The 24,949-nt window shown below is 51.5% G+C and overlaps 2 protein-coding genes across 6 annotated transcripts in view; one reads left to right on the top strand and one right to left on the bottom strand.

The window, feature by feature from the left end:
* The window catches only part of Prmt7 (protein arginine methyltransferase 7), a 59,759-nt gene extending 58,098 nt beyond the window's left edge, over positions 1–1,661 (top strand). For all 3 annotated transcript variants that reach the window (XM_052727669.1, XM_052727670.1, XM_052727668.1), the window contains exons 16-18: positions 278–438; positions 1,150–1,246; positions 1,452–1,661. In XM_052727669.1, coding sequence (XP_052583629.1) covers positions 278–438; positions 1,150–1,246; positions 1,452–1,622 — 429 coding nt within the window. In that variant the 3' untranslated portion in view covers positions 1,623–1,661. The remainder of the gene's footprint in view (positions 1–277; positions 439–1,149; positions 1,247–1,451) is intronic.
* Positions 1,662–2,593: 932 nt separating this feature from the next.
* The window catches only part of Smpd3 (sphingomyelin phosphodiesterase 3), an 85,360-nt gene continuing 63,004 nt past the window's right edge, over positions 2,594–24,949 (bottom strand). For 2 of the 3 annotated variants that reach the window (XM_052727672.1, XM_052727671.1), the window contains 7 exons: positions 15,289–16,813; positions 10,191–10,266; positions 9,934–10,089; positions 7,891–7,980; positions 7,635–7,698; positions 5,686–5,848; positions 2,594–5,435 (listed from right to left, as the gene is read on the bottom strand). In XM_052727672.1, coding sequence (XP_052583632.1) covers positions 5,334–5,435; positions 5,686–5,848; positions 7,635–7,698; positions 7,891–7,980; positions 9,934–10,089; positions 10,191–10,266; positions 15,289–16,605 — 1,968 coding nt within the window. In that variant the 5' untranslated portion in view covers positions 16,606–16,813 and the 3' untranslated portion in view covers positions 2,594–5,333. Of the gene's footprint in view, positions 5,436–5,685; positions 5,849–7,634; positions 7,699–7,890; positions 7,981–9,933; positions 10,090–10,190; positions 10,267–15,288; positions 16,814–22,627; positions 22,756–24,949 lie in introns of those variants that run through there. The other variant, XM_052727674.1, reaches the window with a different exon arrangement.

Genomic DNA, 24,949 nt, shown 5'->3' with positions numbered 1-24,949 from the left:
ACCTTTTTATTTTTATTTTTTCTTCCCCAACAAAGACATTTGGTCCTCAGAATAGGTCAAGAGTAGACATTGTCATCCCTGTTAAAGGGTGCTGGGGCTTGGGGAAGTGAAGTGGCCTTCTAATGGGTGGACAGGGAAGGGAGAAGCTGGTGCCCAGTGTTAGTGACAACATGCTGCTCCCTATGACTGCAGTTTCACAGGAAGACTGGGCCACAGAAATGAGGGTGACCCTGGCTGGCTGCAGTTCCTCTCTATGAGCTGTTCTCTTCTTCTCTAGCATTCCCTGGATTTTCGAGAGAGCAGGGAGGCAGAGCCCCACCCATTGTGGGAGTACCCCTGCCGAAGCCTCTCTGAGCCTCAGCAGATTCTGACCTTTGATTTCCAGCAGCCTGTCCCCCAGCAGCCTGTGCATGCTGCGGGCTCCATGGAACTGAGAAGGTGAGTGGAAACGGAAATGAGTGAAGACAGTCGAGGGCTTGCCGACCACACAGTTGTGACGGACAAACAGCCTGGAGACTCTTACTCTTGGCTCAGGATGTGTCCTTTCATCCCGCCCATCTTTTGCATTATGGAGGGTCCCACAGCCTCTGGATATGTGCTGGTGAAGGACAACTGGAGTGGGCCTTGCTTACCTCCCTACCTGCGGCTCCTTATATCAATCTGCACACAAACATGAGTTTGGTTACTATGGTTACCCACTGGCCCATTTTCCTGAATTCTCTTGGAAGTTATAGCAGGTCAGGATTGGTGAGGGCCGCTTGCTGCAAGGTGTGTGAGACCCCACCCAGCTCTAGCTCCCTTCACAGTAGCGTGTTGCCTCCTACCTACGTAAGGGAGCCATAGGTCCAGAGCTCTTTTTACACCAGGGACAAGCAGCAAGGGCAGGGTAGATGCCACTGCCCTAGGGAATCTTCATTGTCAGTCCCTGGGAGCAGCTGTGCTCAGAGGTTTCTGTGCTCAGGCTGTGAGGAGTATGGAGTTAAAGAGCTCTGGCTCAACCTTTTCTGTCTAGGCTTTACCTACATGGGTGAGGAGTACATAAACTCCTGACTGGGAGGGATGGGAGTGGTAGAGGTTTCAGGAAAGCAGAAAGATGTGTTGGTTGAACTCACCCGTATCTGTGTGACTGTTTGACTCTATACTCTCCAGACCTGGCAAGAGCCATGGGGCTGTCCTGTGGATGGAATATCACCTGACTGCAGACAGCACAGTCAGCACCGGCCTCATGAACCCTTTGGAAGACAAGGTAGTACTGTGGGCACCAGACCCAGAGTATGTGCCTGCCCTAGAGCCACGTACACCCCCTTGTGCTTTGAATATCCCTGTTCTGTGCCCTTCAGGTCACATAACTCCCAGGTGGTCCAGGTTACTTCCCACCGTTAGTTACATGGGCTGGAAAGGTAGCTTGCGTGCCCGGGACCCTTCCCATCCTTCTGCTATTCATCCTGCAGGGGGACTGCTGCTGGAACCCCCACTGCAAGCAAGCTGTGTACTTCCTCAGCGCCACACTGGATCCGAGAGTGCGTCTGGATGGCCCTCAGTCAGTCAGCTATGCTGTGGAGTTTCACCCCCTCACTGGAGACATCACCATGGAGTTTAGGCTTGCAGACACCTTGAACTAATCTTCCCTTGTTGAGAAATTAAATGGCCAACAGACTGCAGACTCTGAATGGCTTGGGGCTCAATGGGGAAAGAAGGCCAAAGAACTTACTTCCTTGCATGCACCTGCTTGGCATCTGCACAGGAGACCTCTTTTATTTTTGTAACTTAGTGCTGCTGGCTCCCAGCATCAGGTGTGGCAGGCAGCATAGGCTGGTGACTAATCGAAGAGTTCTGAATCAACCAGCGAGAATGGTCTGTGGTTCACGGTTCAGGAAGCTCTGCTATAGTAATGCTTTCTGTCCTACCTGGAGGAGCACTGAGGAACAACCTTCACTGGGACTAAGGTAGGACTACCCACTCAGCTGGAAGCTACCCAGCCTGTCTGCTTTCTAGGAGTTTCCAGGTCTCTGCTTAGAGAGCGGCCTTCTAGGGAGGTCCTTGAGGCTTCATAACCCTGGTAAGGAAGACTGGGTTGAGAGGACCAGGCTCCCTGCTAAGTAACTTTACCAAGTCACATTCATAAACATTTGGGTATCTGGCCTCAGTGCACACCAGCAGGTGGCCTGATAAGCCATGAGACCTGGACGTCAGGGTGCTGCTCACAAGCCAGGGAAGAGGCCATCTTCAAGCAGTTCCCTGTGGAAAGCCACTACAAAGAAAACTAGGAATAGCCGTCTCCTGTATCTGTCTGAAGGCCCTTGCTTTGGTGGCCTATCCTTGTTGAAACAGGAAGTGCAGAGATTCCCCAGTTGGCCACAGCCTTGTCCACCTCTCACTTCTCACCCACACTCTTGCTAATGACCTCTCGGGTCTGAAGGATCTGAGAGGGGCCCAGTAGTAGAACCTTGGCCAAATCCCTAGCATTTTGGGGCAGACATGGGCTGTGTCCCCATAGTCGTTCCCCAAAGCCCCTAGGCTGGGATCAACTCTGGAAATCCATGGGCCCTCCCCAGTTTGTCATGCAAATAAGTACAGAACCAGAACACCAGCCTGGAGCCTCACAGTTTTATTTTCTCTTCATTTTCCATCCTTCCTTTCAGCACCATAAAGGAAAAATCCACCTCTTTTTTAACATTTTTTTTTTTAAATCAGCCGTAAAGATTGTTTTTCTTCTAGGGAAGAATCGTCTGGATATATATTTGATAATGTTTTACCAAAACCTTAGGTATCTTACCATATAAAACCCCTAATGTCCCATGAGGATACAATACAGAAATTAAAAAAGTTTCTTCTTTTTCTTTTAAAACAGTATTTCTAAATCTGAGCAAGTTAATACAATAGTTAAAAAGCATCAAGGTTAATATTCATACTTAAAACTCCAGGTGGTTTTGGACAAATAAAGATGAATGAATGGTCCTTCCTAAGCTAATGCACTTACCTAGCGCTTCCCTTGAGGGGTCCCGGGCAGGCAGAGCTGCGGTTGGGATTCCAGTGGTCCCTGTGATTACCCCCGTCTAGGCCTTAGTTGTCATAGACTCTGGAATCCTGGCAATGTCTCTTCTTTTTTAATTAGAAAGACCTGGCAGTACATGTCTTGAGTCCATAAGCAAACCACAATGAAATTTGGGCAGATAGTCATGGCCTCAGTGCTGAGGGATGTGTGGGGAGCTGGAAGGCAGGCTATCCCTCCTCTGGACTCCAGACCTGCCTATGTAGAGGTGACCTTGTAATAACAGAAGATGACAGAGGCACAGGGCGGTACAACTTGCCTAAGGCCGCCCTGGAGTTGGGAAGGAGAGAAGCATGTGGCTCTGACTCCAAACATGTTACCCTAACCCAGGTTTAGGGACCTGGCCTTGACGTCATCTACTCTCCATGTCCACAGTGCTATTGGTATAGGGATTGGGCTTGCCCAGTGGTACCCTGCATGAACAAAATCCTGGTTCTTCCCAGGAGTGGGACCTTTCATTCCATGAGGCCTTCCCAGATTGTTGGGAGGCCAGGCCCTGCCAGGAGAGGCCACAGCAGAGAAGCCACCAAGGCTGCCCTAGCTCTGGACACTGGGGCATGGGGCCAGGGCTCTCCAGGCCAAAAGGTTCAGACAGACCAGTGTTACCAGCTATACACGCCCTAATGCCAAGCTGCCTGTGCTCTGAAGGATCACCCCCCCATGCAGGGCCTGGCATCTTGGACATGTGCCCCTCTTCTTGATCCCTTTTGCTACTTAATGGGTGACAAGGCACAGCTTCAGAGCACCAGCAGTTGGAGGTCCCAACAGCAGGGGCCTGATGCTTCCTCCATCCTTACCAGGCAGAATTGGCCTTGAGTTGGGCTGGATACAAGATAGGGCACTTTGAAGAGACCAGTGGGGTTGTCAGAAACAGTCCCTCAAATTGGAGCTCAGCACCCTAATACAGACATCTTCCCTTTGTAGTCAGGGATCAGCCTCTGCTCCCTGAAGGTAGGTGGGCAGTCAGTGCTGTCTTGGGCCCCTAAACAGCAAGTGGAGAACAGTGGGCCTCCAGCAGCCTTTCTGTGCTGAGCTTGGGGCTGGCTCTTGTCACACAGTGGCAAGAATGGCTTCTGGATGCAGTCTGGAATCACCCCTGCCCTAGACAAGCAGTAGCTGGTGGCTAGCCACCTGAGCTTAACTGGTGAAGAAGCCATTCTCTACACCTTGGTTTCCTGGCACTTTATCCAGGGTACCCTCCTAGACATGGCATTGGCTGAAGTAGCTATTGAGGGAGAGTGGGCCTGGGAGTCCAGAGCTGCAGCCCAACTTGGGGGCAGGCAAGTGGTTCCTGAGCTCAGCCACACATGGATGAGGGAAGTCCTCAGGAAAAGGTTGAACCCAAGGGGCTGGTAGAAGAAGAGGACATATTGGCTTGGATAAAAGAAGCTACAAACCTTTCATTTTCAAAATCAACCCCCCCCTTTATGTTCTGAGTCCCCTTTGTGTAAAAAAAGTGATGCCCTCTTCTTGGATTTCCTGTTACGGCCCCAAGGCTGGCATCAGACTCCTATAGGAGCTGCTGGGGTGGCCAGAGCCAGCTGGACCCTGCTGTGTGGGCTGGGGAAGAGCACAGTTCTACCCAGTGACTTACAGACCCTAAGTGAAGGGTGAGTTTGTATTTAACATTTTCTGTTTTCTTTTTAAAATGTAATCGCCCTTGAATGCAAGACCCTGGGAAGAGCCCTGGGCTGGCAGGTAATGACAGCCTTCACATCCCCATCAAGCTGGAGGTGGAGAGCTGGCAGCTGTGCCCAGAAAGTGCTTCTTTGGCTGTTTCTGATTGTGTTTGGAGTTTGGCCTTGGGTGAGGCCCGAGCAAGGGGTCTGGGTGCTACAGTGTGGCACATGGCATGCGGGCAGCGTGCATGCGAGGGTGCAAGCATGCGAGACAACATTGGCAGCAGACAAAAGTAATGAACCCTGGACAAAGCTGGAGAAGAAATACAAAGAGTACATAAACCCGGTCCTCATACTAACCCTCGGGTTACAAACTATGTTGTGCTGTGTAGATCTGTAGAAAATCGTGATTGGAAAGAATGGCACTGGTTAGGCAGCCAGAGGCTCCCAGACTGGCCTGAGTCCTCTGTTCTTAGAGATGGCCCAGAGGCACAGAGCAGCCTGGCTTCCAGGCTCCCAGGGGACTGACAGGCTCTTCCCTGTCCCCTGCCCTCCTATCCCCAGCACTGGGTGCTCAATGGAGGGGACACAGCCCAGACATGGGCTGTGGCTTGAAGGGCTGGCAGAGGCCCACTTCTTGAGATGCCAGTGGCATGGTTGGTCTATGCCTCCTCTTCCCCTGCAGATACCATCAGCCGCATGGCCACAGGGAGGTGGTCGGTCAGGCCAGATAGCTGGGTGATAAAACTGAATTCTTCCACCTCCTAGGTTGGGGGAAAGGAGTGGAAAACAGAATGTTCTGATTAGATCCAGAGAGAGGGTGTTCTGTAAAGGGGAGTTTTGGGGGCAGAAAATGACAATCTGGGGTGAAGGTTCCAGATGGGGGGCCAACTCGGCTAGGGTATGTGGAGGGTTTCAGGTTGTAAAAATGATGGCTCTCATTTTAAGGGAGCGGGGACTAGGGTTTGGGTTCAAAGTACTATACGGGGTTATAAGGCCCAGCCTCAGACTCACAGCCTTCCAGTCAGGGCATAGCCCCTCCTCAGCGTGCAACATATAGTCGATGCGTCGGCCATTGCCCTTCAGCAGATCCTTCCGCCCCTTCTGCCCAGCCCCTGGGCTCTTGCTGGTAGGGAAGGCCAGATACTCCCTGCGGCCTTCCTCACTCTCCAAAACCCTGTTAGGCAGAAAGGAAACAAGGCAAAGTCTTACGCCAGCCCTGGCCTGTGGAGCCATACTCTCCACAACATAAGAGGGAAACGGAGACCAAACCTGGGTTTAAGATCTGCCTGTCGGCCGGGCGGTGGTGGCGCACGCCTTTAATCCCAGCACTCGGGAGGCAGAGCCAGGCGGATCTCTGTGAGTTCGAGGCCAGCCTGGGCTACCAAGTGAGTTCCAGGACAGGCGCAAAGCTACACAGAGAAACCCTGTCTCGAAAAAACCAAAAAAAAAAAAAAAAAAAAAAGAAAGAAAGAAAAAAAAAAGATCTGCCTGTCTTGTGGCTCCACAAAGGGCCTAGCTAGAAGGAAGAGTTCCTAGTGAGCAGAGCCCTTCTTCCATCTGTCACAGGCTGACTCCACCTTGGGCCAACCAGTTCCCATTTCCCTTTCTATACTCTGATACTGGTCATGGCATTCCTGGCTGTGGCCACGTTGGGACTGTACCTCTTCTGATCTCTTCTTCCATGTTTGAGCCTGGCAAGGCTATTGAAGATTGGCAGGGCTAAGAGAACCAAGAGAGGACTACATTGGAGGTCTGTTATTTTGTCTCTGTCTTTAAGCAGTGATGTGATCCAGCTTGTGCTATCATCTGAGTGCTGTTTCCTTTGTAAAATGAGTGGTCGATGTGGCCCCTGACTTGGGGGAATGGGCTGTTGTCCCATTTCTCAGAGTCATCCCAGGAGACTCATGGGGGCCCTAAATGCCTAACATAATTCCTGTTAGCCTTCCCCGAGAGCCCAAGTAACCCTGGGAGAGCTGAGGAACCCTGTAGGCCACCTTCCCCCAGTTACTGAGAGCAGACTCAGGCCAGGAGCTGGCATGAGAGACACTGCCCAGGCCTCCAGATGGTTAGCACTGGAGAGATTTAGTGTCTGGAGAGACCAGGATGGCAAACACGGTTTTCTACAGGTTTTTATCAGCCTTAAGATAAATACACTAATGACATTCAGAGCATTGCTAACGGCTCAGAGATGTAATCCATTACTGTCTGTTGCTTTGATAATTAATTCTAGCATCAGTGATCTGAGAGTTACTGGTAGTCATTTTTTAATCATCATCTCATGAAAAGATAATTTTCTCTGCATAGGATGATGTTTCAAATTTAGTCTATAATCTAATTAATTGGCTCAAATTAGCTGCAAGGAGCCAGGGCAGTGGCTCTGCAGTCTCGGGCTGTGAATTATAAATCCATTCTGCTGTTGGCCTTTCCACTGTGTCCTTTATGGAAGCCTCGCTAGGTTCAAGGATGAAGCTGGGCTGGGGTAGAGCTGCCTTTGAAGACAGTCAGCCTGTGTTCTTCACCTTCTAATTGGTGGATAGAGGCCATGGGCTCCCTCCTCTTCCACAGACCCCTTACCCAGCAGCTCTCTAGGTCTTGACCCGTGACCTGATCCTGGAAATTCTGGCTTCTTTTCCTGTGTAAACTATACTTAACAAGAGCCTTTTTCAAAGTGAGTCTAGATCCTGACTGCTGGCTTAGCATTTGTCCCTTCCAGACTCCATGAGCCTCTGAAATGTCTAGACTATGAAGATGGTGACAGCCTCCATCCAGCTGTCCTCTCCTGTGTAAGAGCTTCCTGATAACACAAAAGTCCTTAGTGGCTCCAGTGAGTTGGCCCTGCTGGAACCTGCCCAGTCCCCATCTCTACAACCTAGTAAGGGCTCGATGCCTCCTGAAGGCCTGGGAGCTTGTTAGGCCCAGGGGTCCCTGTCATCCTGCAGTCGTATGGTCTGGGCACTCACTTTTGAAGATTGTCAGGGGTACACACATCCTCATCATAGAGACCGTTTGTGTCCAGCAGGGTTCCTGGGGGCAGAAGAGGAGAGTGGTGACTGAAGTAGGGTCCAGCCAGCCTGAAGGGTGGCCCCCATGGAAAGATTAGGGAAACACCAGGACTTGGGGAGCCTCCAGACAGCTGCCTAGGGCATGTCCCCTTCGTCAGGAATCAGGTTCTGTTGGCCTCTTGGGAAGTCCCTGGTGAGCCCAGGCCCTGCTTACCAATGGCCCACGGCTTCTCCTCTCCAGGCCCCAGGCGGCAGGGGTCCTTGTAGCGAGTAAACAGTGAGTGCTGCTGCTCCAGTTTGTCATCTGTGTGGGAGGAATGAAGAGAGGAGTGCTGTGTGGCAATCACCTGGCCTGGTTCATGCCAGTTACTCCTACCATGTGCCACTATGTTCCTGTCTCTTTGGTAAGCACTCTGGGTTTATGGTTCTTTCGATGGTCCTATGGTTGGTACTGTGGTCAAATGTCACTGGTTCTCTATGCCCTCAGGATGTGCCCCAACACACTGATCTCTGTCCTCTAAGCCTTTCCAGATTCCATGGCAAACTGGGGGTGAGGACCGATGATGCTGCAGCTGAGATCTGCTCTCGTCACAGATCTGGCTACTTGGCCCTTGGGGAGGAGTGGCTACCACATGGCTCCTGCCTACTCACTGGACCAGTAAAGTCTTTGTTTGACCCCTGAGCTGGAGGAAGAGTGCTGGGTTAGGGCTTCCTGGTGGGATCTTCTCCAAAAGCCTCTTCCTGTATGTGTTGTGCCAAGAGTGTCATGACCAGAACAGAAAGACTGTGCTGGGCAGAAGCTGGTGTGTTGAATTTGACAGCCTTGCTATCCCACACAGTTGTAGAGGAAAATCATTCTGTGTTGGTGACTGTGTGTTCTATGCTGGGCACTGCATTCTCCTTGCCATGCTGGAACTGCTATTCTTATCAGAAATGCCTTCCTGGCCATGAAATTAAAACAGCTTTTACCGTCTGCCATCAGGTGAGGGTACCATTGTGGACTCTAGGTAAGACCTTGAGATTTCCTGTTCTGAGGGTGAGGCCTGAACTCAAGGCTCCAGGTTCCACCCTACCTATAGTCTGCTGCGGGAGCTGTGGCTCCTGCAGGAGTGTTAGAACCTTGAAGCTCCCAGGCCAAGAAAGGCTCAAAACTACTCCTACCCCAAAGGAGGTCTTCATAAGTGCATATTCAAATCTGTTTAAAACTTCACAGATGATTGGCTTTTAGTCTTCTATCTAAAAGGTTTGTTTGCCTGTGTCTTGAGACAAAGACTCATGTATCCCTGGCTGGCCTAGAAGTCACTGTGTAAACCAAGCTGGTCTCACACTTGCAGCAGGCCTGTCTGCCTCCTGAGTGCTGAAACTGCAGACATGGGCCACCAAACCGAGCACAGTCCAATAGTTTAAGCCAGTAGTTTTTTGTATTTAAAATATTTATGAGGGGCTGGAGAGAAGGCAGTGGTTAAGAGCACTGGCTGCTCTTCTAAGGACCGGGGTTCAATTCTCAGCACCCACATGGCAGCTCATAGCTGTCTGTAACTTCAGTTCTGGGGACCTGACACCCTCACACCGACATACTTGTAGGCAAAATACCAATGCATATAAAATAAAAATAAATAATAAAATATTTTTGAGTGTGGGAGTGGGTGGGGTGGCTACTTATGCCACAGCAGAGACAGGGGGGTCACAAGACAACTTTTGGAAGTTGTCTCTCCTGGGGATGAAATGCAGGTCATCAGGCTAGTGCCTTTACCTGCTGAGCCTGTTTTTTTAAATGTTTTGATATTTTATTTCATGTGTATGATTGTTTTGTCTGCATGTACATTTGTGCACCACTGTGCCCTCAGAGGCCAAAAGAGGTCATTGGATCCCTGAAACTGGAATTACAGACAGTTGTGGACTACCATGTGGGTGGTAGGCATGGAATATGGATCCTCTGCAAGAGCAGCCAGTGCTCTTAACCCCTGAGCCACCATGGAGCCATCTTCCTGGCCCAATTTAAGCCAGTGTTACTGGAAGTTTCTCCCTTGTCCTGGGTTCATTTTTAGGGTCTCTTTTTCTCCAGCTAGAGGCCTCTGTACTTGTTTTGGCACTGTACGGGTTGGTCCATGCTAGGACTTAAGTGTGGGGCAGACACATCAGTCTTGCTAAATTTCCTACACACATTCATGAGGAACTGGCAGTTCTTCAAACTACCCAGCTATAGTCTATGACTGTGCCTGGAGCTTCACACCTGAGGGGAGGAGTGTGGCCTCACCAGAAGAACAGTTATCGAAGTTCAGATCTCCACAGATGACGTCAAACACCACCAGCTCCTCTGGGTTGGCTGTGCTGGACGAGGAGGTAGATTTTCGGAAATCAGCCAGCCAGTCCTGAAGCAGGTCCAGCTGCTCACACCGGATGGCACTGTCCTCTGCAGACAGGACAAGAGACCAGACTATGAAGCTTGACCTGGACCCCAGCCAAGGCCCAGATATTGAACCAATCCCCAGAAAACCCCAGGCTGTAGCCTACCTGGTGGGGCGTGCAGGTGTGTGCAGGCGATGTACCCAACAATTCTTTGGTCCTGAGGTGTGCTTCCCACCTGCACCTGGGGGAAACCAGCAGAGTGTCAGTGTTGCTACCAGCCAACCATTGCTGCTCCAGGTGCAAAGGGACCCTGGCAACATCTAGAGCCCTCTGCTCAAGCTCTCACCATCCTGCTCTGTGCCAGGCTCCTGACTAGACTCGGGCCCACGAAGAGATAGGGCATTCCCTGTCTAGAAGTGTGTGGCTCGTTCTAGAAGCAGATATGTAAAGAAAACATCAGCCTACAATGTTACATTGTTGGCCATAGTCTATGCAAGGCTTTATGGAGGAGAAACAAGTCACAGGCAAGTTCCTCCCCAGTCCCTGGCATCTCCTACTCACCTACATGACTTCAGGTTGTTTTGAGACAGAATCTTGGTATGTAGCCCTGACCGGCCCGGGAATTGTTACATAAATCAGGATGACCTCAAACTTACAGCAATCCTCCTGCCTCTCGTTTTCAAGTGCTGGGATCACAGTTAGGTACCACCATGCCCAGCCTAACATTCAGTCTTTTAAATATTTGTTTATCATCATCATCATCATCATCATCTGTGAGAGAGTGTGTGAGTGTGTGTGAGTGTGTGTGTGTGAGAGAGAGAGAGAGGAGAGAGAATCCACAAAAGCCAGAATTGGAGCTGCTTAATGAGGATGCTGGGACCTATCTCTGGTCCTCATGATAAAGCAGTAGATGCTCTTAACTATGGAGCCATATTCTTTATCCCCCTTTTAGTCTTGTCCATTCTCATTTAGTGACTCTTTCCTTTCTCGTTTGGCTACACTCTCCACCTGACCTCCTATTGACCCTCCAATTTGAAATCACAACTAGAACCCACTGGAGGGACCTTGGACACTGCCAGCCTCCTGCTAGTCTGTCTTTGCCCCATCTGGCTGCATGGCCCATTGCTTCATGAGTTTTTGTTGGTTTGTTTTTCAAGACAGGTTTTCTCTGTGTAGCCCTTGGCTGTCCTGGAACTTCTCTGTAGACCAGGCTGGCCTTGAACTCAGAGATTCACCTGCCTTGCCTCCCGAGTGCAGGGATTAAAGATGTGTGCCACTACCGCCCAGTGCTTCATGAGTTTTTATAGGACAAGGTCTCCTGCAGTCCCTCAGTCTTAGACCAGAGTTCTGGCCTGTGTCCCTGGTTCTGGGCCCCTGGCCACAACTTTATGCCTCCACTTTCCCCACACCTGACCCTTCTTTACTAGGGCACAGTTACTGGGTGGGCCTGGCTCAACAAGCAGTTGACTCAGGCAGGTCATCTCTAATGCTGGCTTTATAAAAATGGGCATCTTAATTTATCTTAACTTATCAAAGATAACTCAGCACAAGAATGAGCCCTTGTTTGTGCTGTGGCTCTGGAGGTGAGACAGACCACACATCCCCTCCCCTCCCCCACCCAAGGCCTCTCCCAGGCCCACTTATCACTGTCCAACTGCTGGAGGCCACTCGAAAAAGTCTTTAGGGACGATTATGGGCCCCTGTCCTCAGAGGTCCCTATCAATAGCACATCTTCCTATGTGAGCACTAACTGCCCTCCCCAGATAATCATTAATCCAATCCAGCTGGTTTCCTGCGTTGCTGAACCCCAGACCAGGCACTCCCAGAGAGGTGGGCCACAGAAGGAAGCCAAGCTTCTTGTTCCACCTTGTGGCAAAGGACACAACAGTTACCTCTCAGTGTTCTTTCTCTTTGCTGCTGAAATTGAGTGGGTCTTCTCAGTCCTGTCCCCTGGACTTTTGCAACTCCATCCTCCCCTCAGCATGCCTGCCTGTCCTCCTCAGTGCCTATGGGTGAATGTCTGGCTATTTGGTAATAGGCTCCATGGCCCAGACTGGGCTGTTTCTAGACTCACACATTAAGTTCAGACCCAAGGTGCAGCCATCTAGCACCCCTGTTCTGGGAATTAGCCCTGTAAAACCATGGACCACTAATGCATCTTGTTATAAAAGCACATTTTCAAAGAATGCAGTGCTCAGAGGGCACATGACATGGCTGACCCTGTGTTCCTCAGGCAACAGGCTTCTCCCACTGTAATCTTACTTCAGCTTAGTGCGTCCTCACATGCTCAGTGTGTGCCATTTTATAGATGGGTACCTACCTGTTAGTCCTGTTGGCCTCCACATGGTGTTTTTTGCCCCTTTCTAGGCTGTTGGTGTCTTTGTCAAGATGTTAACAGCCACCCATTTGTCAGACTCTCCCTTACTATCACTTGCCCTGTGCTGAGTTCTAGACAAAGACAAAGGCATCCCTGCTGGCCCTGCTGCCAAGAAGAGGGAGGACACCACAGCAAGTCCACAGTTGCCTCCTCCTTAACACGTGTGTGATCTTGACAGTATCCACTTTATTATTTGCTGGGACTTAGTGATTCCTACCGTGTGTCTTCAGGACCTGCAGAGTTGTGTGTGTTTCTCTTATAAAAACAAACAATCATACTGAGAGGCTGAGCCCTTTAGTCCTGCTGGCACAGAGTATCAGTAAAAAAGGTGCTCAGAGATTAGCTCTACTGTGCTGAGGCCAAAGGGAATCTAGCCCCTTTCTTCATGGAGAGGCCCATTTCTTCAGGAATCCATGGAATAAACTAGAAGAGCAGGACCCAGTGAGGGAGGTGGCAAAGAGAGGGACTGCTGGCCTTGTCCTCCCATGTCCACAGCTGCTCTCCAGATGGACCTCGCCCACTTCTGTGGCAGGAGAACCGTCATACCCTAATCCAGCAGGGCACAGCTCTGCTCTCAAAGGCAGCATCTGACCGGACAAGCAGTCCAAAAAAATACCTGAGCACAGAGTCAAGGAGCCCGCAAAGGGAGAACTGGCTTGTGCTTAGCAAAACTGAGACTGGCAGAGCATGGGTTAAGGAGGACCCTCAGGGTGGTCTAGCAAGGGCAGTAAAGGGAATCAGATCTAGTGAGGAGGCGGCCTCCCTGGAAGAAGTCAGACAGCCACATCTACCGTGGGCAAATGTGGAGAGGAGGTTCACCAAGATGGTGAAGTTGGAACCAAGGGCATTTTGAAAATGAAAAACCTGGGATAAACTGAGCAGGCACAACCAAGGTGGCTGATCTGGCTTCAGGATGGGAGAACCTGAGTATGGCTGGCAGGGCAGATGCTGAGCTTGCTCAGAAGTAAATCAGATGTACCCAGGCAGGAGTCAGCCAGATTCAGGGATAAGCTCTGGGGAGAGATCTGGGCTGGAACAAGGATGAGGGTTACCAACAAGAGCAGAAATGGAGGCTGTAGGATACTAGGCCCTGGGGGGGACAGAGTTGACAGGGGGAACCCTGAGAAGCAGAGAGAGCTGGCTACATGGCTTATCCCAACCTTCAGGTATAAGAAAATGAGATTGCCGGGTGACACACCTTTAATCCCAGCACTCGGGAGGCAGAAGCAGGCAGATCTCTGTGAGTTCCAGGTCAGCCTGGTCTATATCATGAGTTCCAGAATAGCCAGGGCTATGAAGAGAAACTCTTGTCTGGAAAACCAAAACAAAACAAAACAAAAAAAAAAAAAAAACTGAGACAAGCTGGTACTGTCAGACCTATCAGGGTGTTTAAGAAATGTTGCAAATGAAGTTTGATATGAAAAATACTGGCCAGCTCAAGAAAAGTTTTGGAATGGCATGAGTCAACATATTTGCCACGATATAAAGGGAGACAAAAAACATGAATGATAGAGCCACAGAGGAGAGGCTGTCCCAAGAAGGCAGTTGCCGCCCTTAAAACTGTTTCAGGGGATCAGATGGAGGAAGGTCAGGGTCATGTGGGTTCTTTGCACAGCAGTGGTCTGGCAGGGGGAGGTAGACATCTCTAGGCTTACAGCCGTCTGTATCAGGCCAAGGGTGAGAGGATACACCTTTCCACTGATGACATATCTCCTTCCTTCCCAGAAGGCCACTCTGGCTACCAAGACAGAAATATACTCACGAATGCAACACAAATGAGCAACATGTCAGAATAGGAAGGCTGGAGCTGCGTGTCAGAGACAGGAAAGCTGGGGACCCTAACTCTGGCAGAGCCATGCAAGGGGCCAGGAGCACCCCAGGGTGGGGCCTATGAGTGCCTGCCTTGTCCTTAACCGGCTCAGATGGAGTCAATGTGCCCTTACCTCCAGTAGGCACCGGCTCAGTATTTTCCTGCACAGGTTGGACTCAGTTAAGACTGGAACGGAGAAGTGAGAGAAACCTGCCCTGAGCCATAGTCAGGGTCCTCCACTAAAGCAGCCTTTCAGTCAAATCTCACTTTTAAGGGGAGAACCACAGGCAAAACAGCTGCTGCCCCTGGGGACAGAAAGCCCCATCAGCATCAGATGGCCAAATGATGCTTCAGAAAACTGGATTCACTAGCAGTGGCTTTTAGATAGAGAACAAAAACTTGACACTGAGTATCTCAGGCTCCGTCGAAGATCATGTGTAATGACCAAATAACTATGGTCTAAAACCTCCTCCAACTGCATCCAAATTAGCAGAAATAATCATGATTCACTTTAATTAGTGACTATGGAAATGAAGCCAAGGGCTGGTGGGCAGAGAGCCTGGCGTGGCAGCTGCTGGCAACAGGAAGGGGGCCTGTGCTGGCCAACGAAGCTAGAGGCCTCGGTGGCTGAGTGTGGTCTTTAGCCTGGGGACCTGAGAGCCCATATGCTGGCCTGCACTTGGGTTCTACTCTGGTCTCTGCCACGTGTGAATGGAGATGGGCCTTGTTTCCTCTTCTGTCCCTTATCACAGCAATCAGTACCACCATGGTCACCACATGCAGTACAAGAGGCTCTGGATCACAACCTACTGGGTCACCCTCACCCCACTTTACAGATGAGTAAATGTGACTCAGATCTGAGAAACTGGCCATATCACTCAGTGTGAGCCCATGTGTTTCCTGTGCTTGAGCTGGGGGTCCTGAGTTCGGTTCCATGAAAAGCTTTGTCTGGCTCCCAATTCACCCCATCAAGGGGGTGAGGATTCCCAGGGAATATGGGTTGGTAGGGGCTATGGCCCATTTTGTCATGTGGTTTGGGGACAATTGGTTTGTAGCCCTCAGCTGAGGATGCCTACCTTGAGAAACAGAGCTCCCTTAGAGGCCAGGGCATCGAAGCTGCACCCGTTAGGGTAACAGTGATAGGCCACGTCCATGACAGGGTAGCGGCTGGCAAAGAAGAGACCGCTGTTGAGACACTTGAAATTGCAGCAGCCATGGCAGCCATAGACCCCGACGTCATACAGGATGTACTCAAAGTAGCCATGTAGCTGCTCTTTCAACTTAGCAGCTGCACGCTTGTCAAACACCTCCTGCAGGCACAGGAAGTCCAGATTGGCCGGGAAGAAGGCCGAGACCTCGTGGTCAAAGGCTTCATCAGGGTGTCGCCTCCTGCGGGCTGCTGCCTTCTTCACCACTGATGTCTTATACAAGAGCTTGCTGTTGACTCCCGGCTCTCCGCTGCCACTGCCATCTTGCCCAGCCCGTGCCTTCACCAGGGACTCCCTGGAGGCTGAGGGGCTGCCCAGGCTCCCAGAATCCCCATCTCGCTGATTGTGGTTGGGCGTCTGGCCCTTTGGGGTCCCACCAGCCCCATTCCTAATTTGGCTCCCAGTAGCAGGGTCATCAGCTTCCGGGGGACGGCCTCCTTCATCACCTCCAATGCGCACAATGCAGCTGTCCTCAAGGCTGCCATCAGCCGGGTCCCCAGAGGCTGGGCCATTGGCAGCCTCATCACTGGGGTGACGCCCACCATCCCCCTTGTATTCCACAGAGGCCGTCCTCTTAATGCTACCAGGGACAGCTCTGGCTCCATCACTGCCCTGTGGAGACACCAGGCTGCTGAAGCTGGCTGCACTGATGGAGGTGTTGGTGGGAGAATCAATGTAGATTTTGATCTGAGGCCTGGCGGCCCCATTGCGGATTCTCTGCCCAATCTCTTTGGCCCGCGCTTGGGTGTTGAAAACATTGTTGAGCCTCGCGAGTGAGTCAGGAAGGAGGCAGACATTGGCTGTGGCAAAACAAAAGCTTTTGCCAGCCCCCGTGCCCTTCCATTCACTGAGCAGGGCTGCCCCTCCAGCTGGGCTCTTGTCCTCTAACCGGGAGTAGCAGTAGGGCCGGCGGGCAGACTGCAGTGGAGACCAGAAGATGAACCCAAGGAAGGCAAAAGGCAATGCAGCCACGAGCAGAGCCAGGTAGACTGGCGTGAAGAGCACAGTGCAGAACAGCTGCAGGCAGCAAGGGTCATCTGCCCTCTGACGCTTCTCATAGGTGGTGGGGATGAAGGAGGCCACCAGCCGGTCCACTAGCCAGTAACATGGGAAGATGAGGGCCCAGGACACAGCGTGGAGGGCAGACAGACAGCTGTTAGGAAAGGGGGTCGTGTACAAAACCATCGCAGCTCACTGGGCCAGCCGGCCCTACTACATGGTGTCCGTGGCAGCTGCAGCACTTTTCCAGGCAGGGGTGGGCAAGCTGGGGACAGGTGGAGGATGGGTCACCTCCTGGAAAGATGCGACTCTGGATAGTTAGTGCTAAGTGTTCTGCAGGCATTCATGGTTCACCTCAAGGGGCCATGCTGGGACACCAAAGCTTGTTGAGAACCTGTAGAAACAGTGAGAGAGGCCGTTACTAAATTGGACTGTTCTGAAAACAAGGGAATCAGTTTTACATGGAGTGTTTGGGGGCCAGAAGAATGCCCCAGCACATTCCATTTGCCTATGTAGTTTTGTTTTTGTGGAATAAACAGCTTTGTATATGGTTGTCCCTAACAGAATGTCTTGATTCTGTAACTTAATTGCTTAAAAACTGGCTCATGTTTACAGAAGGGCATAGCTTCGTTGGTACAAAGAGGTGTGTTAGGATTCGAGTGTGCCTGGACTGACGCTGGTTGGAATCAGGTGAAGCCATTTGGTTAGGCAGTGGCCTAGGTTAGAGGAGCTGCAAACATGCTCACCTTTTATCTAGTGCCAACCAGGCCAGGAAAGACAAAAGGGGCCAAAGGTTACAGGGCAGAGGGCAGTGTGGCTAGCTGGGCAGAAGAGCAGGGAAGCCTCATTCACATGCAGCCCTGCTCTAACCATGGTCCAGCTTCCTGAGCGACAGACTAAGCTCTATGTTCTACCCCACGGTAGAACTCTAGCCAGTGTGTGTGTGCAGGGGGGACCCAGACAGATAGTTTCACCAGCTTCTAGAATGAATAGTTTACCCAGTTGCCCTGACAGTCCCCTGGACACTTAGAGAAGCTTCCTGGGGCTCTGTGGGTCCGGGCCAAAGCTTTATTAGTTCTCCAGCTTGTCCTCCAAGGTGCAACTTCAGGCAAAGCCAACAACTACCTACATCCATCCGTCCTGGGTCCCCGGCCTACAATGTACTGAGTCACAGTAGTTTTCAGAGCAGGCGTGACCACACCCAGGCAGGTGCATTGACTGTCCTGATTACCCAGTCAATAAAGACAAGAGTCTCGTGTTTACCCAGCCTCCAGGGACCCACACCGCTCTCGTCCTGAGGGGAAAGTCCTGGATGTATCACCTGTATTTTGATTACTAGGCCAGGCAGCTAAGTTTAATGTTGGTTCCTCTCACCGATCTACACCCCTTCTGCCTGTGACACCTCGTTGGTCTGAACCCAGGCTGCCATCATTCATCCTGGCCCCACATTCCCTCCTCCCTCCTGAGACGACAGTCACCCAAACTAGAGACCTAGATACCATTCATACTACCCTCCCTCAGTCCTCCTGTCCCATCTGTCCTTCTGTCCCCGATGAAACAGCTCAGTATGGACTGAGAACAGTGTCACAATTGGTCAGCTTTGGCTGGAGGGACGTTTCCTCAGCCAGTCTACAGGCTCTGCAGCCTGTCCACCCACCCCACTATGCTCGGCCCCTGCTCGCTCTGACAGTGGTGCCAGGACCTCACCCTGAGGAGCTCCCATAGCGCTACGTCCTGCTCCCTCGCCCTCTCCACAGCTCAGACTAGACATCGGCTTTCTAGGGAGGACTCTTCACCTCCTTGCCTGGGTAGCTTAGGAACTTCCACTGGGGTGCTTGTCCCCCAGAACAGCAGCCTGGTCTTTGCAGTTTGTGTTACTTGCACTTGGGGATATGTCTACCTCCCCAGAAAATGAGGGGCTTCACGAGAGAAGGGTCCACACAAGAGTCCCAGGGAGTCTCAAGGCGAAAGGCAGGTAGGTGCCTTAGAGACAGGATAAATCAGCAGAGGCGGATCATGATGCTAGTACCAGAAAGGAGACAGCCATCTCCTCCAGCCGTCGGGGAGGTGGGGTTTTCCACACAGTTGTCAGAGGCCCAAGAGTCCTGCAGACACCATCCCCAAGGCTGATGAAGGAGGACCAGGGATTCACGTCCAAAGGAGCTTAAGCTGGTGGCTGTGTCTAGTTCTGATGAACAAGAAGCACGAAGATTTTTACTTTCCTCAAGGGAAGTCACTTTGAAGCTAACACTGAAAGGTCACAGTTTGGAGCATCAAGTGTGTCTACACAAGCGCAGCCAAGTGAGGACTTCTCAATGAATGCCACAGCCTGGTCTGAGGACGTCCAGCAACCTCCCACACCTGCTGACTGGCTTGGGCGATGCCAGAGCACCGTGCTTCTTGTTTACTATCCCAACCACTCACCAGAGGGAGGACTCCAGCTTGGAGCCAGAGCCATGGCTCACTCCTTATCACACTTGGCTGGATGTGCTCAGCCAATTTATGGCTCTCAAGGAGGAGCCGGCAGAACCCCTCCTGGCTAGAGGGGGAAATACAGGATACGGAGCTGCCCATACCAACCCATCTCTGCCAGATCTACTGGGGCCAGAGGCAGACCCTGCAGGAGCAATGGGCAATGCGGTGAGGTCTTCTGAGGCATCCCAGACACCAGTGGTCCCTGAATTCAACACCAAGACCCTAGGGGATGCCCCAGCCATATTCCTTGGGCCACTTGAATGTCAACCGAGAGTTTTAAGCAGACCCACTTCCAAGTCTCCCTTCCTCTTTTCCTTCTTATCCCCGTTGTCTAAGGTCACTAGTGCCCCCTCTCACGTCTGTGCAGTACTCGGAAGGATCCACTTAACATCTCTCTCTTCTTTATTCCTTCTCTCCCTTCCTCTCTCCCTCTACTGACCCCACTGTTTTGGGAGACAAAGTCCAGGCTCATAATCTCTGTCTGGGCCCTCTGTGCTCTTGTCTCTGTGCTCCTTTCCCCCTCTCCTCCTGGCTCCAGCCACAGCCTCCTTTCCAGCTGCAGCTTCTGCCGGACCCCTCTGCACCTGCTTGTGGCTGTTTCCTGCAACCGCTCCCCTCTTGACTCCAGCCATCCCCTCTCCCTTCTGTACCTTTCAGGGCTCAGTTGAGACTTCTCTCCTTCAGGGGAATCTTCCTTGACCCTGTCAAGGTATTCTGTGACCACAGCCCCTCCCTACACCAGGCTATCACTAGGCCTGGAGCTGGGGCTGTTTCTAGGATTCCCTCCAGCATAAGCTCCATGAAGAGTGTCTGAGGCCAAGCCCTGGCTCTTGGCCACCCTGCTTGGGGAGGGAAGTAACAAATGTAAGAATAAACAGACTGCTGGGTTGAGTGCCCACTCAGGTGGGGAAGCTCTTATGAAGTCAGTCTTTCTGCAGTAAGGGTCAGGTTTGATCTGTGGACAGTAATGTGGGCTACATGGATGACATTGGAGAAAGTATCAGGGAGGAGGTTTGTTTGTACCTCCAAAAGCCACTGCGGTGTCTACAGCACCCCTGTGAGTCAGGCTTTCCTTCATCAAAGGCTTCCTGAGAAAAATGACCCATTCTGTCATCCCATGTGGCTCAACCCCGACATTGGCTTATCAGATTGGAATCAGCTATTGGCTGGGATGGGGCTTTAAGGGATGAGGAGAGAGAATCCATCTTCAGATGCCCCCACTCTTGTGGCAAACCCTTCTGGCAAAGTCTCTAGTTTGCAGTGACCTTTCTTTCTGCCTGCCCTGGGCAGGCATGGGCATGTTTTTGGTCTCCACTGTAGGGCTGATGGACGGGAGGATCTGGGGTGGCAGCTCCAGGGGCTAGTGGGAGCTGTGCTACCACAATGACCCTCTAAGATGAGGCAGCTTTGAGTCCCTTGGCCCTCCATGGTGCCACTCCAAATCCTTCACAGCTACCCCAGGTCTCCTCTCCAGCGGTGCCATGGATAGGAGGAGGACCCTCCTGTGTGCTGCCACCTGCTCTGCTCTGCCCTGCGCAGGCTCCCTTGTCTACACGTGGAAGCTGCTGCTGCAGAAGACACAGGAGGGACTGCCACGGACGAGGCTGTTTCTAAAGCTCTGGATAATTATTTTGTCTCAGGGAAATGAAAGGAGGGTAAACAAACAGCACACATTAATTAGTCTGATCTACACTTTCTTCATGAAAGAGGAGCGCTGCAGTTAAACATGAGAGGCTGGTAACTTCCCAGAGTTTTCCAGTGCTCCGAGGAGAGGCCATGGAAGGGTGTGGCTTCTCGGGTTTGCTCACCACAGACAGGTGCTCAGTGGCACCTGCTTATCTCCCTTTCTCTTGTCTGCACTGTTAAATGGGGTCAGACATGTGTCTGGCTTTGGACATGGGACCCCATTCTCCCTAATATTCCTTCTTCTCTTTTCCATGTCCTTGATCTGATAGCTTTGCAAGCAAGGCCTTTCATGGACACCCTTAAAGGGTTGGCAGGTCCCTCTAAGGCCATGCATGCTGAGCTTCTTTCCTCACCTCTTTTTTTTGGGGGGGGGTTCGAGACAGGGTTTCTCTGCGTAGTTTTGCGCCTTTCCTGGAACTCGCTTTGTAGCCCAGGCTGGCCTGGAACTCACAGAGATCCGCCTGGCTCTGCCTCCCGAGTGCTGGGATTAAAGGCGTGCGCCACCACCGCCCGGCTACCTCACCTCTTAGATTGAGTGGATCATTCAAGGTTTCTTATGTTAAGACCAACAGTCGCCCTTGGGTTGGTCCCCTTTGCAAATCCTAATGTACAGTTTCCAGGGTTACTAGAAGCCACATCATACCACAATGATACTATGGTCTACATAGCTGACTTGGAGTCCTGGATACTCTCAGGTCCTCAGTCCTCAGGGATTCCAGCACTGTGAGCTGTGGAGTTGTGACTGGGGGCTATAAGGTGCCCCAAGGCAGGACTCCTGGGAGCCAACCTCTCAGTCCTAGATACTGAGACCAGGCTTTCCTTCTCACCTGAGCTTCGTGGTCTTGCACTCAGCCTGGGAGGCAGGCTAGCCCAAGTGACATCCTAGCACTGGTCATGGCATGGGGTAGCAGTGCCTACCTCGAGTGTTTCTATGAGGACTAGAGGGAGCCAGGCCTGGTCACCTTTACTTCCTCCTCTCCATTTCCGGAAGCCACTCCCCAGCTTTAGTTTCTGAATGTTAAGGGGCTGACTTGAGCTCACCCACAGGACTTCCAGGATCCTGGCTGAACCAGAGGGCCTTCTGGATCCTCACAGATGCCACTCACACTTTGGGCCAAAGCCAAAGCCTTCACTAACTTGCCCCTCCCCTCTGCAGTGAGGACTGGGCTGGGCTGTACATGAAGAGGGGACAGAGAGCGCCGTGGGTCACAGACGGGTGCAGGTGGAAGAGGAGCTTGCCCCAGGGATGTTTGGGAGCCCAGAGAACCCTTAGTCCATATGGAAGAGGGAAAGGTGGACAACTCCTCTGCAGGACCTTAAGAATATAGTCCCAGGCATTCATGGGCAGCGCAGGGCATCAATAGCAAGCAGCTTCCGTGTGGCCATTCATACAAGTTAACCTGAAGGCACCTGACTCCTAATCAGTAATCTGTGTGACCACAGCATGGGAAGGGGACTATGGCTGCTCAGAAGTCTGAGTTAAACCAAGGTCTCACCCTAGATATGTGCATGTGGGCCCAGGGTGGCTGATCTTCCCTCACCAGTGAGGGCACTCCTTAGGAATGGTTCTGTCAGGGCAGACAGTGGGAAGTAGGACTGTTCCTATTGAGCATCCAATGACTAGGATTGCCAGACCCGAGAGATGACCTGGTTGGTATGCTGATTCGGAGAACACACCTTCACAGTAGCCCCCAGGGACCTGTGTGGATGTTGACTTGGAATCTGAATTTCTCCTGCAGTGGGAAGGTAAGAACGCCATCAGTTTTGCTGAGCAAAGCAAGTCCTGACGCCCGTGTTGAAGCCCATGCATCTCTGACAGCTCTCTGAACTTAGAGGGCTGGTAATTGCTCCATGTGGCATTGTCTGGGGCTCGTCCCTCCTTTACTGCCCTGTCTTCTGATCGTCAGGCCTGCTGAACTCTCTCTTTCCCTCTGTTAGCTTGGAGTCTTGGAGCAAAATGTCCTCCAAGTCTTTGATTCTAAACAGGAGTTGGACCAAGCTCCAGGTTTCCACAGGAAAGGCCTGTGGACTGCTCCAATCCAATTACCTGAATGTGTCTGCATTCACCAGCGGCTGTGAGATCAGGCCAGCCCATTCTGCCTAGATGCTGCTGCGGAGGAGTTGGCATGGCAACGTGTGCTCTGAGCTGCTGAAACTTGGAGTCAGTTCATCGCTAGGAGGACAGAAAGACTGACGAGAGACAGATGCTTTTCTGAGTTGGGGGAGGGGTTGAAAGAGCCATATACCAGACAGAATTGGGGTTTAGGGTCTACCATAGATACATAGTCTGTAGCAGTGATGCTCTACCATAGATACATAGTCTGTAGCAGTGATGTGCACCCCCCCCCCCCACACACACACACAGACACAGGCAAATGCCTATTCATATTTCTCAATCCAAAGCACCCCAGCTCCACTTACATCCTCCTGCTTGACTTCAGTTCTCTGGCAGTGGCCGACACTGCCCTGCTCCACTCCAAGGTGATATAACAGCCAGCCACAGTGAGCAGCACCATAGTCCCCTGACACCGCTGGGACCATTCTAAGTGTTCCCTGGAACTCCTATCAGACCACTTAGGAAAGAAGTCTACATTTTTTCTGAGCTAGAAGACCACAACGAGAGCCCGCAGCTTCTAGAGCCTTCCTTGAGAATGAATCCAGCTCAGGGAGAAACAGACCTTAGGGCTAGAATGGAGAATAGGCCAAGTCTTCATAATCTATTTGAGCTCTGATCTGTCTGTCTGAAGCCACACAGCCTGTAGACTTCCTAGTTTGTGAGCCAAAAAATCTCTTTTCTTTGCTCCAGTCGCCTTTGAGTGTTTCTGTCACTTAGCACTAAAGAGGCTTTGTTTTATCTGTGTCCACCAGGTACATGATGTTTCTAAAGCTACATTTTTCTCAGATGTGCACTAACTCCTGTGCTGCCCTGGCAGAGAGTAGAGCCATCCTCCTGAGTCAAGGCCCTAGAGGTCTGTGTGCCTCAAGGCATCCCTTGGAGACAGCAATCTGAGCAGACAGAAGCTGCACTCACAAGCTCTGAGTGCAGGTGTGTGGAGTCAGGGGTCCTGATGAGTATTAGACAAGTTGACCGAGGGATGCTCTGAGCCTTAGTTTCCTTTTGTTTTAGATGTGGATGAGAATTCCTTGGGTTGGTTTAGTGGTTCTCAACCTTCCTAATGCTGCGACCCTTTAATACAGTTCCTCATGCTGTGGTGACCCCCAACCATAAAATTATTTTTGTTGCTACTTCATAACTGTAATTTTGCTACTGTTATGAATTGTAATGTAAATATCTGTTTTCTGATGGTCTTAGGCGACTCTTGTGGAAGGGTCATTCGACCCCCAAAGGGTTCGCTACCCATAGGTTGAGAACTTCTGAGCTAGTTGGAGATGGCAAGATTTTCAGCACTTAGTACAGAGCCTGCCTTGTTTCTGTTATCACGAGCACTACCACTACTGTGACCCCGGGCCTCAAAGGCCCTGAAAGAGCTGGGCTGCAGGCCCTGAGTTTAGTTCTAAGAACCAAAAAGAAAAGAAAGGGAAGGAAGGGGAGAAGAGGGGAAGGTTGGGGGAGGGGAGGGAGGAGGGAGGGGGTGGGGAGGAGAGACTCAAAAGCCTTCGAAGATTTCTCATGAGGCTGGCTGGCCCTACAAAAGGCACCTGCTCTCCTGGATGATGGGGTAAAGACACGGGGAGATAGATGCGCAGGCTTCCCTCCCGGCATGGCTGCACCAGAGCTGTCTGTCGTGGGCTGCTCATATAAGCCAGAGTCATCGGCTTCTGTAGAAGCCAGGTGCAGGCCAAGGGGCCATAAAATTTTCAAAAAGAAACTTTCCGTGGGAGCTATTAATTCATGGTGTGGTTTCTGAGAATAGGAATGGGCTGAGAGCAGCTCTGAGGTGTTCTTTCCACCAGCCAGCCGGGCATTTCCATGGCAGAATTCAGAAAGCCCAAATGAAGCCAACTAGTGTGTGCTTGGAAGGCACATCTCAAGCTAGGTCAGAGGAGAGGTGCGAGGGTGCTCAGCCAGCCTGGCCACTCCAATCCCTGCTGCTTACCCTTCCAGATTTTGCAGTTAATGACAAAGAACACTGTTAGGGAAGCTGAGATGTAGCTGGGTCCTAAAGCTTTGCCTGAGCCTCCTCTTTCCCATGGTTCCTGATATTATGCTCAAGAACCTACCTGATAGCCGGGTGGCGGCGGCGGCGGCACACACCTTTAATCCCAGCACCCGGGAGGCAGAGGCAGGCGGATCTCTGTGAGTTCGAGGCCAGCCTGGGCTACAGAGTGAGATCCAGGACAGATGCCAAAATAACACAGAGAAATCCTGTCTCCAAAAAAAAAAAAAAAAAAAAAAAAAAAAAAAAAA

This window comes from Peromyscus californicus, unplaced genomic scaffold, assembly GCF_007827085.1.
Source record: "Peromyscus californicus insignis strain IS unplaced genomic scaffold, ASM782708v3 Scaffold_8__1_contigs__length_139910024, whole genome shotgun sequence".
Taxonomy (NCBI): Eukaryota; Metazoa; Chordata; class Mammalia; order Rodentia; family Cricetidae; genus Peromyscus; species Peromyscus californicus.
This window is presented reverse-complemented; position numbering and strand designations above follow the sequence as displayed.